The 12,864-nt window shown below is 33.9% G+C and overlaps 1 protein-coding gene across 2 annotated transcripts in view; it reads right to left on the bottom strand.

Moving 5' to 3' along the window:
- The window catches only part of LOC110379525 (collagen alpha-1(XVIII) chain), a 124,718-nt gene that overhangs the window by 70,426 nt on the left and 41,428 nt on the right, over positions 1-12,864 (bottom strand). For both annotated transcript variants that reach the window (XM_064036900.1, XM_064036899.1), the window contains exons 6-10: positions 8,012-8,206; positions 5,184-5,342; positions 3,940-4,057; positions 3,397-3,480; positions 104-156 (exon numbers count right to left, since the gene is read on the bottom strand). In XM_064036900.1, coding sequence (XP_063892970.1) covers positions 104-156; positions 3,397-3,480; positions 3,940-4,057; positions 5,184-5,342; positions 8,012-8,206 — 609 coding nt within the window. The remainder of the gene's footprint in view (positions 1-103; positions 157-3,396; positions 3,481-3,939; positions 4,058-5,183; positions 5,343-8,011; positions 8,207-12,864) is intronic.

Below are 12,864 nucleotides of genomic sequence, written 5' to 3'. Positions count from 1 at the left end.
TTTCTGCGAAACAAGGCCCAAAAGATGTTCAACTGTTTCTGAATATGAATACAAATTATTGTATTTACACAGAAAATATGTTTTTATTTGGCTGTATAATTACCTTGTCTCCTTTTTCCCCTGTGTCGCCTTTTCCTCCTTTCAAGAGAGCAGCTTCTGCGAAAATATTATTTTCCTTACATTTGGGACGTTACAAAATATATGAAATAAGAGCTATGTTAGTATAATAAATATACAATTATACTTATTAAAATACAAACTCATTTTGTACATAAATGAGAGTTAACGTTTGATCTAAGTTTTGTTCATTTGTGTATTTACAGGATTTGATATATTTTGATGTTTATTAATTTATCTGTTTACCTGTTTTATTATGTTTGTAGAATAAAGTTTTTGTGTTGATATAAAATTCAGTTTCGTTGATGTTTTTTAAATAAACAAAAGACTTGTTTGTTGATGTTTAATTAAAAATGGTTTCGGTTTTCTTTGATGGGAATTTTATTGTTTTGAATTATATGCATATACACATAATAGTATAATGATAATAAATAATATTAAATAGACGTAGATTCAACCCTTATTATTACTTTTGGCTTAATTAGGGGAATTTATTTAGTAAATTAATGTTTGTACGTTTGTCTGCTCATATGAGTTTTCAACAGTCATTATTTTTCATGGCCTTCATGCCAAGTTATGATGGAGTGAAGTATCGTATATTTTACATAATTACTGCAGAATGGAACGTTTATGTGTGTGCGTGACAATAGCAGAAAATTGTTTAAGTTTTACGTCATATTATATGACATGAAATTAAATTTAGCTACGTAAAGGGTAAAAATGTTTTTGATTACCTAAGGTAAGTTAGCTTTGAGACATGCCTAATTAAAATTATTTCAATTAAGTTTATGTCACGCAACTACTACAGCTTTTTTTCGGCAATACAAAGGTGACATTTGCGTAGGGACTGATTTTTTATGGATTCAAAGACGTGATTTTCACTGCATAAATTTTGAAATTGGCACAAAACAGAAATAAAACTTTTTTAGAAAACTGCAGTTTATCATCTTTTATCTTTATTTCGAAAATACCTACTTGTATTTTCTCAGCGTTCGTCTTCTCGTAACAGAAACACCCACAAACATTTTCCCGAGTCGAGCAATTTTCACGACGCAGCGAAGCCTGTCACGCCCCGCTTTTAATTCATTCAGTATTAACTAGAAACCAATTGTCTCAGTACGAATGACACTAGACAGTATTTATGTTAATTAAAACTGTACTGCTGAGACCACTGGCAATTTAGCGAGGCTAGTTTTTTTTATTATTTGTTCGCTATTTATTGGTTTTGTTAGTTTTAATCTAAGATTCAGATTACGATTTATTGATACTTATAGGTTTTTGGTGCTTTATTATATATATTTGAATAGTCTTTCTGTGTCTCATTTTTATCCGCATTGTGAGGTTGTGTTGCACTGATAACCAAACCAAAATCAGCCGTGTATTTGCCGCCCATAGTTCACCTATTCATACATTATAGGTAAATGGTTCAGATTATTATTTTAGCCATAGTATAACGAGCAAAACAAACGAATAAATTGCCAGTGGATCACTGATGTCCTTAAATCTGATGTCAAAAACTTTTTAATCTGAATTAATTTACTACAGAAATTGAATGATTATTTCTACAATATTTCGATATATTATAACTACTAGATATCATATCAAAATACTGTCCAACTGTATGGCACACACCCTTATTTCCAGCTACCCGTTCAATACTGGAAATTGATCCCTAAGCTGCTTCATCGTCACATAGAAATAGATAGCCCGATGTTATAGATGGCTAATACCAGCTATTCAGTATAAACTGATGCTCGTACGAAGATGATTAATGACTAACTATCGTAATAGATTAGCTTATCCCTGGGATAGAAGGGATCATGTAACGTTATCAATTGCATTTTGTTCGTTTTGTCGCTGTTTGTCTTGGTAAATCTATGGTTTTGTTGATGAGTTTGTTTTGTTATGAAATATGTGTTAATTGAGCGTTGGAAGTGATTAATTTGTATTGGTTCTTTTTGTATTCGTTATTTTAATTAGTTTATGCATTTCAAGAGAGAAGTTTGCTTTATTATTATGGTGACTAACAACCTACTTATTTTGTTTCAGGTTGGCACTCTTAAATCGATTAAAAAATTCATCACAAACCTACCTCAAGATCTCTTTTATTTGGGGCTGCGGGTTGTTCGAAAGAGTTACCGCGGCCCTGGTACATAAAAGGCCTATGACGGAACACGACGGTTTTTAGTCAGTAAGAGTCTGACACTCCCTCACCGCTGCTAACCCACAGCGGGAGGGGTCATTTGATGATTTCTAACGTCGGAAAAAAAAGTTCTCTTTTATTTACGCTAACATATCTGTTTCCAGTGGTTTTACCCACATCCAGAGGGAACTACTTCCCACATCGGAATGAGCCTATGGCCTTAGACTGTCTATGTACCAAAAAATCAGATTGATTGAGTAGTTTTGTTGTGTAAACGCAACAGAAAGACAGAGCCAATTTTGCATTTTTTCATAATAATCAATCAAGGAACTTATTGGTTTTTAAATAAGTTTCAATAAAACTAGCTGATTTGCATATACCAAACCATATAATAAGCTGAACTACCTCACTATTAAATTACAACATAGTCACCCAAAATAGTTCAATATGTACTGGTTAGAAGGACTGTCGAATAATTAATTAATTAAATGGATCTAATCGGGTGATAGATTGATTGATAATTATCTGGTGTCGTTAGCTATTAATTAGTTCAAACTATATACTTGTACTGCAAGTTTGCTTGTCAAATGTTGGTAATAATCATAGGGTAATTTCATCAAATAATGTAGGCCACATACGTGACTTAAAAGATTTCAGAAAGATTATAAGTGGGTTAGTTAAAGTTTTACCGTCCCACAAAATCAATGTAAAAAGAGGTAAGTATAGGCTATTTATAGAATATATCAATTAAAGAATCAATAACAAATCATGAAATATTGATTGGACAATTATCTGAAATTAGTTAGGTGGGTTATTGTTTTACAGAATTGATGGTTGATGTGAATAGCCACCAAGGTGTATGACTTATGAGAATTGGACAATCTGTTTATCATTTAATCAACTTACTGATTTAAAGAAACTTAAGAATTTTGGATGTGCAATGTTAATCTTTATTTTTTCAAAAAATATACTTTGATCAATTATACGAAGGAGCACAGAATTTATCTTGAAACCAATAAATTCTTACCGAAATAAATATGCCATACAAGGCTTGAAAATTTTCAATTGAGCTTCAAATAAGAATAACAAAACTAAAGTAAAATTACTATTTATTACACAATGTTCTAATGTCTTACCAGTTCTTGTGACGTCAGTTGAGATAGCGTTTTCAGATACAGCGGAGACGGGTGGACCCGGGGGGCCCGGCAGACCTCGGGCACCTGAGTTCGGATTAAATGTTGCATATTAGTTAGTGTCAGCCAAAACAGAAAATAAAAACCTCTGGGAACCCTCTCAAATTCAAGGGAGAAAAACCATTTGATTCTCTCTCTGTGGCAGTTATTTAAATTTACTCAAACCGACCGCATAAAACAACGTCCGTTACCACAAACATTTATTTCAATATGTTAATCTCGACTTTACGAACAACCCCAAAAAACCGTGAAAACATCCGATACAGAAATAAAACAAAACTCTCAAGACGATCGTAAAAAGTAACAGCAATAATAAATAAACTGCGTGCAAGCACTCGAAAACCAATCCAAAGGGTTCACTGCGCGGAGAAATAAAGATTTTCCAAATCGTTACTATAAACCCCTAAAAATCTCGCGAACGCTTTACCCGAGTATAAATATGGGTCATAGAGTAACATAAAATTTGATGGTTGAGTTAGTTTGTACCTTTTTCCCCTTTTTCGGCGGGGCGTCCGTGTGGGCCCGGCAGGCCCGGAGTACCATCGCGGCCGGGTTGGCCCCGCTCTCCCTTCGCGCCATGTGGCCCTCTCAGGCCCACATAGCCCTGTAACACAGTTATGAGCTCACGGGTCGAAGGTAACATAACGTGACGTTACGAGGGTCAAACCGTCACTTATTGCGTTAAACCCAAGTTTATTATCCGAATACCTACTAATTTGGCGACGGGGCACGTGTGATTTTATTTTGATTAAGTTACACTCGTAAAGTTCTATGGCTGAAGCTGTTGTTCTCTTTAGTAGCAGGGTATAAAGCAACCCTTCGTTAAATATATCAGGGTAACTGAAACTACGGTACACAATGTACCTACAATAATATTTTCTGAACAAGAAAGGGGCGAAAATGCAATTTGCGAAAATAACAACTCGGAAATCATGTACGTTACTCCTGAGCAAGTTACCACTCCCAGGTGACATTCTAACAAAATATATCAGACTTATTTCGGTATTTACAGTTTTGTGAAAACCGCAAAAGTTTTGATTGATAGTCCGCCGAAGTTTAGCGTGACTAATAACCTATTTCCCTAGTTTCTCAACATTAAACACGAAATAAACTGAGGGGCGATGTCGACTAAAATATGCTTTGGTGAGTATTTAGACTTAACATTCAAATTATAGTCTTAAAACTTTTATTACGTGTCAGACATGCAAATATACAAAGTATGCTTAATTAATTCATGAATTGTGAAAGATTGTCAATACATCCAACACAATGAAGGAAACAAGGATAATCGTAATTGATAGACAACAATATCGCATATTTGAGCTAACATGAAAACAAATAAATAAAGATACTTATATATATCTCTTTTAAAATAAACCACTGAAGTGATGTAAATAAGAGGGATCACCTCCACTTTATATTTGTATCAGTAGACTTATAGAACTTACACGCGCCCCTTACACGTGTGCTCTTGTAATATTGCCATGTACTGCCCATATTGCTGAACTATAGTAGGTACTCTTATTTTTCTTTCACAACATATGTAATTTTACACAGAATTCACTTTTATTGTTTCTCAAAATAATATCTCCAATATTTTTAAACTAACTTCATAATTAAAAAAAAAAACATTTCAAAATGATCGCTTCCATCACCTTTTAAATGTTACGTAGCTAACAAAATGACAAAGCGTAAAAGTATTCAGCATATCATATTTAGATAAGACTCACCCTCTCGCCTTTGTCACCCTTAGGGCCGTGTAATCCTCTCTCGCCCTTATTCCCTTGATATCCTCTTTCTCCTTGAGGACCCGGGAGGCCCATTGGGCCCCTATCTCCAGGAGGTCCAAGAACCCCAGGATTACTGGACCCGTATAATCCAGTTGATTCCTGCGTAACACAGGGTCATTAGGAATGTATGCAAAACTTTTAAGAACGAAATAGGTGTGGCGTGGACGACTCATTCTCATGGGTAAAAGTTTTTACAATGGTGTCAAGCGGGCGTTGACGGAGATTCATCAAGTTATAACGTTTTTAAAACCAAGTAAACTTTTTGCATATACTGGGTAGTTTATTGTTTTACAAACATTCTATGCCAGTATTTACGTGTTTAAAGAGGAAATATTGGTGACATTCAAATGTACCCTTTCTTTCACGGCTTACCTAAATACGTAGTCCTCGGACTGGCTTGTTTTAGAGCAAAAAATCAACATTGTACCTAACGTGGTATTGTAGCCTGAATTTTGGGCACGTAACCCGTCGTCAGCAATGCGGACTAATATTTTCATGTTTTCCCTCCCGCTTTAATATTAAACGCATCATTTCGCCTGGTACATTATTTGGCTTTACTTCTTTGTAATTACATAAATAATAAAGTAAGTTGGAAATTAATGGAGTTCTGATATTGCTATTTATGTAGCAGTCTATGAACAGCGATGAGAAATCACCAAACTTTGTGTTTACACTTAATACTGCTAATGCTGAACAGCATCGATACACAAGTATCTTGAGCCCGAACAACAATAACTTATCGAAGCTTCGAGAGGTTCTAATTACATATCAGACTTGAAGTTGATATATGAGAAGCACACACACTGATAGATGGCTGGCTTATATTTACATGGTCGCGATATTGTATGTCTAGATAATAGCAACGTAATGGTACGTGCGTATTTCTTAGTGCGATTTATTTGTCGTGTCGTGGAAGCCGGACTAGGAATGTATGTAAGTTCTATAATAAAATACAGTACTGTGACGTGTTTGATGGGCTTTCTTGCTGGAAGGAAATACTGGAAATGTGACTTGCAGTGGGGATTGGCCGGTATATGAACCCGGCACGTATGGAAAGATTTTTTTGATTTCACATTTTTTTTTTTGCCTGTTACTCTCCCCACTAGAGGTGTATACTAGCGTGTATACTGTTGTATATCTAGATTCCTAGTACTAAATCTCAAGATTATTAATGAACCACGTTGAAAACTGTGAAACTTAATGTAATGCAAAAATACTTAGAAGCAATCTGCGTGCTTAGGCTTTCAAGTGCACGCTTTTAAATCCAATCTAAACTACCATAGCACGACCACTCCCACGACAAGTAAATTAGTTAAGCCAGCTTATAATGTTACCACCTTTTTCTTTTAAAACTACTTTACTTTAATAAAAACCACGCACGCTTGTAAAAAGAAACACTCCACAGAAAATATATTATAAGCTGGAAACTCGAGTTGGAAGCAAAAGGTCAGTGAGACCATGGAGAAAGAAATGACTAGCGGAGATGTCATAACGCAAAACCTCTAAGGAAGAAATGCACTAAAATGCGGGTGGTCGGGGAACGAGGAACGTCACTACCCTACACGCTTTCTTTGGAACCAGACCATTATTTCCAAAATAAACTCACCAATCAATCAAGACCAATCTTTGATAAATTGGTTTTGATTTGACGAGTTCTAGTAACTGATCACCCCTATGTTGCTTGACCTACAAGAAGGCGACCTATCTTCCTTATGGCATCTCCACTATCTTTCTTTCCTCCATGGTTAGAACTAATTTCTGTGGGCGAAGTCTGCCTGCATTTAACACGCAACTCGTTGGATAGCCCGCTGCAGTCATTTGTTCCTGTTTAAGCCTAGATAAATAGAATGAAACCTTACTGCGGCTAAGTAATTGATAGGAAGATAATTTAATTTGCCGATTGGAAAATACTTATCGTATCTTTATTTCCTAAGTTATTTGATTTTGTACATTTGGTCTGGCTAAATAATTTTTCATGTTCAATTTTTCAAGAAAAAAAAAATGTTCTGAGAACATTGAACATACCTAATTATTATATTTTGTATGGCTTTACCAGATCACGGGACAGTATAGTCCAAGTAATTTTAGAAGCCAACAGCCAGCTGAAGCCCTTTTTAGAAAACTTTAATGAAATGGTGACAATTATTATTACCTATATTTATTTTTCCATCATATTGATACTGTTTTAGCTCCTGATTTCTTGTATACGAAATACTACAAAGTACCTCCAACCAAAATCGTCTAACCTTAATTAATTCCCCCAATAAACCTTGTTGCTTGGGAAAGATTTCGTTTCTTACAAAAAAATCTATCTCAGCGAAGTCGATTTATTCAGGTAATGATGTAATTAATTTTAGGTAAATTGGAATAGGTACGCAAATTCTTGACTCTACAATTAAGCAAGTTCTATTTAGGTTTAAGAAAATTCCAAATTATAATGAATGTTTGCATAGTCCTTTGGCCTGTCTATTTACATAAATAGACCTATCCCACTCCTCCTATCCCACTTATTTTGCTGTGCCCGACAGGGTCCATGTGAACTATTTATAATACTACCACCTAAGATTACACGTGGAAAGCAATAAAAGTATTGAGTATTGAGTAAATATTGAATAAATATACACTTTATTTACATAATGCTATGGTTAAACTTTATTAAAAGAAAACCCGAAAAAAATGCACCTTTTAGATAGTTGTGGTGATGATACAGTTAAATATTACCAACCTCAATGGCGTTAAAATGAAGAACCTAAATAAATTGGACTCACTATTAAAGCTGATGTGATTGGCCCTGGTGGGCCCGGTGGGCCCGGAGGCCCTTGCAGTCCAGGGGACCCATCTGCTCCAGGGTCCCCTTTAGGCCCTAACTGGCCTTCAGGCCCTGGTGTTCCAGTCTCACCCCTCTCTCCTCTATCACCTTTAGGCCCCACAGGTCCGGGCGGCCCTGCTTCACCCATTTGACCCTGAAAAGACGGACTTGATAAATATCGACACAAAGTTTTAAGAAAATTATCATTAAAATTTAGATACTAAAAGATTTTATCAGTTTCAAAAATCGTGGGTAATCAAAACTGAAAATTCAACACACATTATGTTAGATACTGGAATCAGCTCATTATTTTGAAAACGGTATTTGGCTTCAACCCCACCTACGTAGGCATAATGCCCTACCTCATTCAAGGATTATTTATTTTAACGTAGCTGAATTTTGTAGCTAGTCTTAAATCATTCATAGAAGCTTTCAATTTTTATTACTCAAGCTACATTGACAAAAAGTAAGTAAATAAACCTCAAACATAATAATAGCCTTTGATAGCAACAAACTTATAAATTTCACAAAACAGTGTAATTTACATCATTAGCGAAAACAGCGTGGCATACAATACAACTAAATCTTAATAACGTATGTAATATTAGTATAATGGTATTAATTACAGTTGAGACTTAGAAGTTTAAAAACTTAATGAAAAGGAAAGATATAGTGAGGAGCGGTAGCGGAATATCTTAATGTGCTTAATCCTTTGTTATAAAAAAATTATTAAAAAAGATCTTGCAGGGGCATTCCATATAGTTTATTAAACATTTCAATTTTCTTTCCCAATTTATTTGTGTATTTTCTTTACTGGATCAACTAATTGACCCAGAAAAATAATAACTCTTACTAAAAATAATAATTATAACTTACAATATAAAAACAAAGTTTTCAATAGCCAAAAAAGTACTTTTTAATGAGGTTCCGCTAGGAAGCATTTTAAGTCCAATTTAAAAACAAATCATTTTTACAATGATATTTAATCACAAAATAGGATTACTATCTGACAAAATACACAAAACTAACATGAACAAAAATTCACAAAGCATTATCCGGTCATAAATTCTACCTAGTATAATCGATTTAGTAGATTAAAATATAAGCCGAAAGCCTCACACATTCATATACGAACGTGTCAGATTATGGTATATTTCTTGATTTTAACTGTCTCTGTGAACGAACTTTAAATGACAAATTATTGAATATTTTTACTGTCTCTGTAAACGCACATGAAAATGAGGGTACCTTTATGTAATTGTTTTATGTTCATTAAATTTTATATCTAAAATCTTACATGTTTAATGATAAAATAAATATTAAAATTATCGTTATAAGTTTTAAATAACATTTGGTGTGTTTAAATTAGTTTATTTCGATTGTGAATTTAGTTATTTGTGTATAAAGCTTACTTGTCTGTGATTGGTCAATTGTGGCGGGATAGTATGACTGTTCGAAATAATGTTTTAAAATAGTCGTGGCACTTTTCTGGTGGACGTTGAGGTGTAGACAACACACGAAAGTTAAGTATTCTTCCTGATTTATATTTTCTTACTGTGATGTGATTATTGTAATTGTTGTTTTATGTATTATTGTGCTGATGTTTAAAATGTATAGTGATCTATCGCTTTATACATGTCTTTAAGATATATTTATGCTGTACTGTGTATTACATTGGGTACCATATGGAATTATTTCTTTATGATATATATGATTTATGTTCTAATGGGTTATAACCATACAGACAGAATTGTGTTGCTGGGGAGTTTGTTCCACCACTTCTTCTTCCCAGCAAAAACACATAGGAAGTGGTGAAGGGTGGGCGTTTTGGGGGCTGTCTATTGTAAAATCCTGACGTTCTAAAAGTGCTGTTTGCAGCCGAGTTTGAATAAATGATTTTTCATTTCGATTTGATTTTGATCATAGAAAATGTTTTATTTATTTTTTATACCTTTATGTTTATTCCTTGCTTTCTACACTTATTCTTGGGATTTCAATAATTAAATAATACATTCAATTGCTCTATCATGTATCAAAATCTAACATCAGAAGTGGGATAGCCCTGCCCCAATTATATTTTTTTAACATATGGCCTTGTTTCAGGATGGATACTGAGACAATTGGTAAATCAAAATAATGATGTGGCGCTTCCAGTCTTTGATATGAAAAAAAAGCGACAACGGTGCTTCCAGGTGGGGCAACAACAGTGAAACGCTCGCCAAGGATCTCACCTGGAGTAGCATAGAAACAGTGGCTAAGGCAGGTAAGGCCCTTAAAGGGTCTGCTTTGATTTGGTTGGATCAAACGTTGTGTCTACAGTGGTTTATGTTGAATACGGCTTATAATCGTTTGTCAGACTGGCCAAGCGGTTTGTAGAAGGTTCAGACTTAACTGTTAAAAAATCAATAGGTTTTACTCCAATTCGATTACTTATTAGCTGTAATGCCAATATTAAATCAATTCACTCGCCTTAATGATGTTAATGTTTCTGGACCTAGTATATTGATGTCAGGGTAGATCGAGAATTAGCATGACAGCGGTTGCAATCAAAGGCCATAAAATTTCAAAATCGTTTTGATGCTTGTAGGCGAAATACTATAAATTTTGAGATTGGAAATACGGTTTATGTCAATTAAAATCTTAGGCGTCATGACAAACTCAGTCCTAGATTAAGGGGTCCATATACTATAATTTGTATTCTTCCTAATGATAGGTATATTTTGAGTGAATGGGTTGATGATAATGCGTCTGAATAGTATAATGTCTGAACAGTATAATGTCTGAATAGTATAATGTCTGAATAGTATAATGTCTGAATAGTATAATGTCTGAATAGTATAATGTCTGAATAGTATAATGTCTGAAGAGTATAATGTCTGAATAGTAGTTTGTAATGATTGCTGTTTATTTTGTCAGTTGCTTAAGAATAAATCGATTATATATAAAATCATTGTATTAACGACTAATGTGTGGTTTAATTCTTATTGTAATTACATAATTAAATAGTAGACAAGATACTGTGTAGTTACTGTGAGTGGTTGGAGTGTTAAACTGTAATTGTTATTCGCCTACTTAATGTGAAAAGTGAGGCGGTAACATTGTTATACTGTAGTTGTTATTCGTCTACTTAATGTGTAAAGTGAGGCGGTAACAATGTTATACTATAGGTGTTATTCGTCTACTTAATGTGAAAAGTGAGGCGGTAACAATGTTATACTATAGGTGTTATTCGTCTACTTAATGTGAAAAGTGAGGCGGTAACAATGTTATACTATAGGTGTTATACGTCTACTTAATGTGAAAAGTGAGGCGGTAACATTATTATACTGTAGTTGTTATTCGTCTACTTAATGTGAAAAGTGAGGCGGTAACAATGTTATACTATAGTTGTTATTCGTCTACTTAATGTGAAAAGTGAGGCGGTAACAATGTTATGCTGTAGTTGTTATACGTCTACTTAATGTGAGAAGTGAGGCGGTAACAAATTGTATTAGTTTTTAAGTTTCTGTTATTCGTCTACTTAATGTGAGAAGTGAGGCGGTAACAAATTGTATTAGTTTTTAAGTTTCTGTTATTCGTCTACTTAATGTGAGAAGTCAGGCGGTAACAAACTGTATTAGTTTTTAAGTTTCTGTTATTCGTCTACTTAATGTGAGAAGTGAGGCGGTAACAAATTGTATTAGTTTTTAAGTTTCTGTTATTCGTCTACTTAATGTGAGAAGTCAGGCGGTAACAAACTGTATTAGTTTTTAAGTTTCTGTTATTCGTCTACTTAATGTGAGAAGTGAGGCGGTAACAAATTGTATTAGTTTTTAAGTTTCTGTTATTCGTCTACTTAATGTGAGAAGTCAGGCGGTAACAAACTGTATTAGTTTTTAAGTTTCTGTTATTCGTCTACTTAATGTGAGAAGTGAGGCGGTAACAATGTTAAACTGAATTCGTTTTTAAGTTTTAAGCATTACCAATGTTTTGTAGACAGTATAATAGAAAGAGGTACTTCGAGAGCGAAGTACAGGTCAGTATGGCCGTGTCAGATTATGGTATATTTCTTGATTTTAACTGTCTCTGTGAACGAACTTTAAATGACAAATTATTGAATATTTTTACTGTCTCTGTAAACGCACATGAAAATGAGGGTACCTTTATGTAATTGTTTTATGTTCATTAAATTTTATATCTAAAATCTTACATGTTTAATGATAAAATAAATATTAAAATTATCGTTATAAGTTTTAAATAACATTTGGTGTGTTTAAATTAGTTTATTTCGATTGTGAATTTAGTTATTTGTGTATAAAGCTTACTTGTCTGTGATTGGTCAATTGTGGCGGGATAGTATGACTGTTCGAAATAATGTTTTAAAATAGTCGTGGCACTTTTCTGGTGGACGTTGAGGTGTAGACAACACACGAAAGTTAAGTATTCTTCCTGATTTATATTTTCTTACTGTGATGTGATTATTGTAATTGTTGTTTTATGTATTATTGTGCTGATGTTTAAAATGTATAGTGATCTATCGCTTTATACATGTCTTTAAGATATATTTATGCTGTACTGTGTATTACATTGGGTACCATATGGAATTATTTCTTTATGATATATATGATTTATGTTCTAATGGGTTATAACCATACAGACAGAATTGTGTTGCTGGGGAGTTTGTTCCACCACTTCTTCTTCCCAGCAAAAACACATAGGAAGTGGTGAAGGGTGGGCGTTTTGGGGGCTGTCTATTGTAAAATCCTGACGTTCTAAAAGTGCTGTTTGCAGCCGAGTTTGAATAAATGATTTTTCATTTCGATTTGATTTTGA

The sequence above is a fragment of the Helicoverpa armigera genome, chromosome 11, assembly GCF_030705265.1.
Source record: "Helicoverpa armigera isolate CAAS_96S chromosome 11, ASM3070526v1, whole genome shotgun sequence".
Lineage (NCBI taxonomy): Eukaryota > Metazoa > Arthropoda > Insecta > Lepidoptera > Noctuidae > Helicoverpa > Helicoverpa armigera.
Note: the sequence above shows the minus strand (reverse complement) of the source record. Positions and strands in the feature narration are given on the sequence as shown.